The sequence below is a fragment of the Nicrophorus vespilloides genome, unplaced genomic scaffold, assembly GCF_001412225.1.
Source record: "Nicrophorus vespilloides isolate i.1.1-1 unplaced genomic scaffold, Nicve_v1.0, whole genome shotgun sequence".
Lineage (NCBI taxonomy): Eukaryota > Metazoa > Arthropoda > Insecta > Coleoptera > Silphidae > Nicrophorus > Nicrophorus vespilloides.
In genome coordinates, this window is record NW_017096186.1 from 86,974 (window position 1) to 95,391 (window position 8,418).

General features: G+C 30.5%; 1 protein-coding gene across 1 annotated transcript; it reads left to right on the forward strand.

Annotated features, from left to right (window-relative positions):
• The first annotated feature begins 24 nt into the window (after window positions 1-24).
• Window positions 25-3,251, forward strand: LOC108569951 (cytochrome P450 4d2-like). Its single transcript, XM_017931738.1, has 7 exons — window positions 25-218; window positions 915-1,115; window positions 1,172-1,357; window positions 1,409-1,785; window positions 2,515-2,749; window positions 2,805-2,984; window positions 3,043-3,251. The coding sequence occupies exons 1-7, from the start codon at window positions 74-76 to the stop codon at window positions 3,201-3,203; spliced, it is 1,485 nt and encodes a 494-aa protein (XP_017787227.1). The 5' UTR covers window positions 25-73; the 3' UTR covers window positions 3,204-3,251.
• The last annotated feature ends 5,167 nt before the right edge of the window (window positions 3,252-8,418 follow it).

Genomic DNA, 8,418 nt, shown 5'->3' on the forward strand with positions numbered 1-8,418 from the left:
TGCTCATATGGAGATAACGACAATAAGTTTAAGTAGTGCATCGTGTCCACGACTTGTGACAGTACTTTTAAAGATGTTGCTGCTTTACGTTATCGTCGTATTAGTTACACTCTTCTTGGGTATCAAACGATACAAGTATTTGAAGCAATTCCAAAATATCAATGGACCTCCAGCATTACCAATTATTGGGAACTATCTGTTTATGATGAGAAATCTGAGTAAGATGGAACAATATAATTTATATTATAAATAAATAAAAACTAATTTTAAACAAATTTATTGGAACTTTTGTAGTAACAAAGAATTTAAATTACTATATTTTAATAAAAAATATATAGAAATAATTATAACTAATATAAAGCAAACTTATTAGAATTAATACATTTCTATAGATAATCAATGTTTAAAACACAAACAACTTCTTTCTTTTCAATACATTTTTAATTATTGTTTGATAGTTTTACTTTATTCAGTGCATTTTTGTCGTTATTTATTAATATGATAAGATTAATTAAATTTTTTGATATTTATAAGTGGTAATTTTTTTATATGAATAGATAAATAAATTTAAAACCCAACGAATTATTAAATATGTAAAGTAGATAACAGATATTTTAATAGCAAATAAAGAAAAATATTTGGAAATTTTCTATAATTTTAATTTAAGTTTACTAAAACCTGCAACAAACATCATAAATGTAAAAAGAAATGTATCTCATTATATTTTGATTTCTATAATTACTTAAACTTAATTTTATAATATGAATATCTTTCATTCAATAATTCTATGTACTTGCAAATAAAGTTGCTATTATATAATAGGGGTTGATCACCCATTCTTTGCTTAATTTAAGAAGCTATTAAACTAGAAATATTGTGTTAATATTTTCATATAAACGATTGATTTATTTTAGAAAATATTGATATTTTCAACGAATTTCCTGCGAAATATGGAAAGACTGTAAAAATGTTCACCGGCTTACGACTGAGCTTGCTGACAACAGATGTAAAATTTCTGGAGATAGTCATGAATTCTTCAAACTTGATAAATAAATCAGACGATTACATCATGATGTTTAATCGTTGGTTGGGTGATGGTCTTCTCATCAGTTCAGGTATTGTAGATAATTTCCATAGTTTGATATGTATTTATGAAATAAATAATATGTAGGTGATAAATGGCGATCGCGCAGGAAGATCCTAACACCGGCTTTCCATTACAAAATCTTGGAAGATTTCATCGAGGTATTCGAATCACGAGGAAAGTTCTTGGTGGACAATCTGTTGAAAGCCTCCAGCGAGGATTGCGTGAATGTGCACACAATAGTCAGTCTCTATACGTTGGACGTTATATGCGGTAAGCAGTTGGTTACATGAGGAATAGCTTAGTTATAGTGATTATTTCCAGATACTGCGATGGGAACAGCAGTGAACGTCCAGTGCAATCCCAATAACAAATACATGAAAGCGATAAAAACGATGCAGGATATTGCAATTGTGCGTTTTCTAAATCCGTTTTATAGGAACAAATGGATCTACAAGTTTACAAATCTCTACAAAACCGAGATGAAGGCTCTGGAAATCATTACCAGCTTCAGCCTCGGCATCATTGAGAAACGAAGAAAATTTTTAGAGTCTCATCATTCCGATGATGAAAATAAATACGACGAGTTTGGTAAACGTAGGAAGATGACCTTCATGGATATCCTGTTGAAGAGTACTATTAATGGTAAGCTGTTGACCAACGAGGAGATTCGCGAAGAAGTTGATACTTTCTTATTCGAGGTGAGTAATAGATCTGATGTATGTTTGGAGCTCAAACAATGAATTATGAAAGAAGAACATATGTTACCAATATACATCCAACGCTTCTCCTTAAAAGAAAGAGATAAGACAATAAAAACAAAGAGAAATTCTATAATAGATGACAAAAGTTGACTTTATTTAAAGTTTCTGATTTCGTATTTGTTTGATAATCGATATAACATTGATTTGGATAGATGTTTAACAACACTTGCGGATCACAATTAATATTAATTTGAAAGAAAAGGAGAAGAAACAGAAATTTTCTTATGCATTTCCCAAAATAACGAGCGTAATGAACATTTCGCTGATTGAGTCGTTTCACACATTCAATTGCTCACTTCAATTGCTAATATACAATATGACTTATCTTATACCCTATAGATTTAGCTATAAATAACATACAAATGTTTGTCAAATTACTGAAAATTAAGCAAAATGTTATTTTTTTGTTAGAATTAAAATTTAGTTTTTAGAAAATTGTTATCTCGTTAAAGATTACAAAAACTATACTAGTTTTAGAGCATTTAAATATATATATATACTTGAAAGTTATGTTTCTCAAGAAATTAGCAAATATGTGAGAACTTTTTTGAACTTAGAAGATATTTAGTTTGAAATTTAACTGGATTAAATTTGGCATGATTTCCATTTTACCTTTTGAAAATAGTATTTTTAAGATCATATTACTGGATTTGAATATATTTTCAGGGACATGATACTACTTCAGCGGCAATAAGCTTCACCTGTTACAATCTCTCAAAGAACCCGGAGGTGCAGAAACTAGCGTACGAGGAAATTTGCCACGTGTTACCAACAGATCGCGCAGTTACGATCACCGATCTTCAAAATTTAAAATATTTAGAGATGGTAATTAAGGAATCTCTAAGGCTGTATCCTTCAGTCGTGTTTCATGGACGAGTAGTGGGAAAAGAATTTCTATACAGTCAGTACAAAATTGTTGATTATTTGAAACTTAATTTATATTTAATATACTTCAGATGGAACTAAGTTACCAAAGGATTTAATGATAAACATAAACCAGTACACTTTGCACAGAGATCCCGTTGAATTCCCGGATCCCGAGAAGTTTGATCCTTTGAGATTTACAGCCGAGAAACAGTCTAAACGCCATCCGTTAGCTTACATTCCTTTCAGCGCCGGTCACAGGAATTGCATAGGTAAATAATTCGATTATGTAATTTACAATGTAAATAAATATTGCTATTTTTAATTTAGGTCAAAAATTCGCTATGCTTGAGTTGAAGTCCGCCATAGCCAAAGTGCTCAAGCACTTCGAGTTGCTTCCTGTACCTGGATACAAACCAGTACTAATTTCCAAGGTCACGTTGACCTCAGAAAATGGAATTTGCGTTAAGTTGAAGCCGAGAAGCGCTTGATTCTCTGTATTTTTTAAGAAGAAATAAAATTTAGATATTACAAATCAAGTAGATTGATTGATTTGCGGCGAAAATCAGGCTGTGGTTATTGGAATTTGCGATGTACCCAAATCATTCGGGATTAGCGGCGAGGATTGTCCATCGAGTTAAGACTAATCCCAAGTTTTGAAAAAGATTCATAAACTTAGATTAAAAGGTCGCTCGTAAAAAATAATAATTTAGAGGTGCGAGGAATATTTACGGTGGTTATAATATTTACGTGCATGGATGAAGAATGAAAGAAGGATCAGTCTAGACGTGCGAAGGATTAATCTGATTTTTTTTTGTTCCCTTTGGTGATGTAATTGAAAAAATATATATATTAAACGCGCGCGCTTTGTAGGGCTTCGGATGTGTTCGGTTTGTGTGCAAATTAGGGGGGGTCATATAGTGCGGTGTGATGCGAGATTGAATGGCGGTGATTTAGCACCCTCGGCTTATTGTTTGTCGATTTTATGGTGGATGCCAACACCATCCAGTGGCTGGTTGTATCAATAAATCATCCGCAGACGATCATTAAACTTAGCATCAACACATAAACGCGCGTCCCGTCGCAGCCGCTTTCATCCCTCTCTTGGGTAAGTCTTTTGGTTTGGGTATGAAGAAGGATAGGGGGTTTGGTTAACTTTTTAAATATCAGACGTGGAACAGAAGGCGGCGGCGGTGGCGGCAATCGCTGATGTATGTAGCGGGAAATAAGTGTATTTAGGGGCAGACAATTTTAAAACAGCCATATTTCCGACATCCGGCCGCCCCCGCAATAAATCCACAACTCTCCAAGAAAGTCGCGCGATAAAGACCGGAATAGCATCGGGGAAGAAACTTCCCACCGACTGCAGATATTTCACGCTCGAAATTAATCAAGCTTCTTTCAAATACCGCGAAGATCGTATCGTTTGACAATAAAATTAAAAGAAAGCCTATTCCGAACTAACCAATCTTCCTATCTGCCTTTAAAAAGTTTTTGCACCAAACTCAGGTAGGTAAGAACCGAAATCATTATTAACTTATATAATTTAAATATATTACACTTAGAGAACATTAATTATTAAACATTTTATGTCACTGTAGTGTGTACAAACACAGACGCCGCGCGAGTAAAAAAATAGTTTATTTTTAATATTTTGTAACAGAAACTTATAAAAAAAGACTGGAAATAATACAATTACAAATAAATATTTCATAATCGTCTAAATTGTTAATAAGAATTTGATTCAATTGAAAACAAAGTATTTAAAGCAACTTTTTTGCAATCATAAAAATTGATTGCAATTAAAATAATTGTAATTAAAACTTGTATTTGTATTTTTTATAATCTATATAAAATTGATTTGTAACAGAAACTTATAAAAAAAAGACTGGAAATACTTCAATTGCAAATAAATATTTCATAATCGTCTAAATTGTTAATAAAAATTTGATTCAATTGAAAACAAAGCAATTTTTTTGCAATCATAAAAATTGATTACAATTAAAATAATTGTAATTAAATTGAATTAGTTTATTGGATTGTAAAATTGTAATAGGATATAAAAATGTGTGTATCAATAAATTTTAAATCGAAGTAGAAACGATAAACAAAATATGCTTCAGGTAGGAAAATGCATTTATAATGGTATGAATGGATGATGCTGTGTGGGTTTAGTGCGGATGACATAAATCGTTAATTGCAGAATACAAATGCTATTCGCGAATTTGTGTCGTGAATAAATCAAACGCGACGTTGAATAATTCGGAAACAAGGCCGGACAATAATCCGGTGCGAATTATCAATTGAAGTTCAGTTCGATGGATCCCGCAGGGAGAAACGTGTAGGATGCTGCTGCAGCCATCACTTAATTATGTAACAGAGACTCCATTAGAAATTTGATTGAATTTCGGGCTGGGCAAATGCGAATAATTCATTTATTGCTGATCGAACAGCGACGGAATTTCTACTTTATTATTATTATTATTATAAAATTGTTGTTGTTTTGTTGGAAGCGTTTACAAAAGGAATTGTTGAACGAAAAGAAGCCTCCTTCGCCTCATTTTGCTGATTAATAATTAATACGTAAAGTGAAAGTTTCAGACGGTGCTTATTAATTATTGAGAACGTTTTCCAGCGTACGAAAGGCATCAACAAAGATGTTTTATTAAACTTACATAAGTTCTACATTGTCTTGGATTTTAGGATATTTATGTATGCGCTGGCAAAGTTTTGCTAGATTCCAGCGTTATGATCTTTTTTTTTTCCTTATTCTTCTCCTCTTTTTTTTCTTCTTGTGTATACCTCTTCGGAATTACTAAGAAATTTATGAATATTTCAATGGAAATGTTTACAAGGACCGAACAAAAAGCAGAGCAAGAAAAGCTTTACCTATTTATTAGAGGGAATAGAGAAAGTTTATGCTATGTGTTTCTTGTTACATAAATAATTTACAAACATGAAAATTACTAGAAAATTAAGGATTCTTCTAGTTAGGTGACGAAATAGAGTCATACGATTAACGTTTTCATATAAGCACTAATTTTCGTGCCCATTTCAAGAAACGTTCTTTTAAGCTTCAAAAAAGTAGTGTCTTCACATTAATGTTAATATCACGAAAAGTATGTATGACATATATATTTTACTTACAATATTTTTTGGATAGTAAATTCTGTAAAAAATATATTTTTTTTATGTAAATATAGAGAATTACTTAGTTTCAATAAAATAGTCCAATTAAAGCATGTTTTTCAATAATTTTCATCAATATTTTTTCAAATCCAACACTACATCTGGCATTGTTTTCTGCTTTAAATGAAAGAGTGTGTTGCAAAGTAAATATAAGATGTATTATTTTTTTAATTGAAGCTTAATGCAATCTAATACCTACACTTTTATTTTCAGTTTTATTATCATATCATACTTTTTTCTTCAATGTTTTGCATGATGAATATGTTGGTATATTTACCCCTATTTATGTTATGACTAAGCAACGCACATCTGGCTACCTCTAATGCAACTCTGAAATGCAAATACCCTCTTCAATCATGAATACTTAGTAAGATAATCCTCATAATACTACTTGATTCAAAATAATACAAATATAAATTCAAATTGATTTAACTTGTAAAATAAATGTAATGTAATGATGTAATCACCATTTTTTAAATATATACATTCATTTTTAGTAATATGCTTAAAATTGCTCTAAATATTTACATCAATATTGAAGCTAAACAATAATCGAAAAATATTTGTTAATGTTATACTAAAATGTTTGATTCAAATTCAAAATATGAATAAATTTCTGTCCAAATTATTTATAATAAACAAGGCTTTCTTATTATTATTATGGATTCTTTCAAATGCAAAACATTCATAAATATTAAGATTTGATTAGTTTAGAAAACCATAATTGATAACATAATTTGAAGTTATTTATTAATATTTAAAACTGAACTTTTAAGACAAGAATTTACTAAATTTCTAGAATTCCATATAGTCTTGAGATCTTATGTTTTTATAGAAAATATTTATATGAAAAGAAATACAATATATTTTTACTAATCATTGCATATTTATTATATTAATATTTAATTTATAAAATTAAAAGTATTTGAAAGAAATATAATACATACTTATATACAAATAATATTTAAAATATTAAAATTTCAACCAACATTCAATTATAAATAGATTTGTTTTAACGATTTAGTAACTTTTTACTATGTTCCATCAAAAAATCGTTTACTTTTTCTCTCTTTATCAACGACTTTATATAAAGCGTTTTCTATATGGGAAAAACTTTAATGTCATACCTCGTAAGTCACTTTAATGTCTCGGCATAAGAAAAATCTTTGTTTTTAATATGCAGTAAAGAGATGAAAGTGTACTAAATACAAGCTTCGGTGGGTATAAATTAGATAACGAGCGTATTAATAAAGTGTAGATTTAATGAGATTATCTCAAATTTGGAGCGCTATACAAGTTGAGTTGAGTAATAAGGGGAGTATAATTAATGTACTTAGTTTGCGTGTGTTTCTTCAGATTAGCAAGGACTAATTATTGTAGTGAAGAAAAGAAACTGGGTTCCTGCATCCTGCGGACAATGAGCACAAATTCGGTGCTGCGGTGGGCGGACGTGTGTGTGGACGCAGTTCATTGTTGAAGACGGCCGTAACTCTGGTCGGTTCCATTGTGTCCATTGGTCGGGTATCGCTGTCAGAAACACATCTGTTTTGATTGATTCATGACACACGCTTTATCCACATACATTTCCGTGTTTCCTAGCTGAAACGCGACGTAAATGTCCACTAGCTGGAAAGGAAATTAGCCATGCAGCGGCTGGACATTAGACATTCGCAATATTCGTCCTGTTCAACTCGACCAACACATCCACACATATGTCCTTTAATTTGTATACGTACATGCGCATACACTCACACACGTTTGTGCAGCCCTGTTGTTGCGCCACTACTGGTTCCATGATTAATCAGAGATTATTTACCAGAACTTTAATTAAAATCTAGGATGCGCCATTATTTATCTTAATCAAATTGGGAATTAGTTTGCGCACGTGTTTATAGATGGCCGCTGCGTAAAACTTCAATTGCAAACAGTATATTTACTATACAACTGTCATGTAAATTAATTCAAGGGAATAATTTAATTTTTCATAAGTCTAAATTTAATTATTCAGCTGCATTTTACCATTGTTTGCAAAGCAGACGATTTATATAATAAAATATTTATTTCATTTGGAAAATTTATATAAGATTAAATAAATTGGATTCGAATAATAAAATGTAATTATGAATGTTAATTCAATGATCAATATAAATATTCAATTAATGGATTAGTAAATTTTCTTTATCTTTACTTTATAGCTTATATCTAGAAAAGTATAAGCGACAAATTCTTTATTTATCAACCAAATTAAACTGAGACTGTTGTATCGTTTGTGATTTAGCAATAATTCACTGTCAAACTTGAAGAAACGTTGTTTTAAGCTTCGAAAAAGTAGTGTCTTCACATTAATGTTTATACCTCTTATTTCTCGAAAAGTATATTCGACAATTTAATTATTTAACAACCAAATTAAATCAATTTATTTTCTTCTTAAAACGTATCTATTAGAATTCTGTCAAACTTGAAGAAACGTTTTTAAAGCTTCGAAAAAGTAGTGTCTTTACATTAATGTTTATATCA

Excerpts from the sequence above, each read along its gene's own strand:
- LOC108569951 (XM_017931738.1), top strand. The coding sequence starts at position 74 with ATGTTGCTGCTTTACGTTATCGTCGTATTAGTTACACTCTTCTTGGGT. Across the intron at positions 1,116-1,171 it reads TGGTCTTCTCATCAGTTCAG|GTGATAAATGGCGATCGCGC; the intron begins GTATTGTAGATA and ends AATAATATGTAG. Across the intron at positions 2,750-2,804 it reads GGGAAAAGAATTTCTATACA|ATGGAACTAAGTTACCAAAG; the intron begins GTCAGTACAAAA and ends AATATACTTCAG.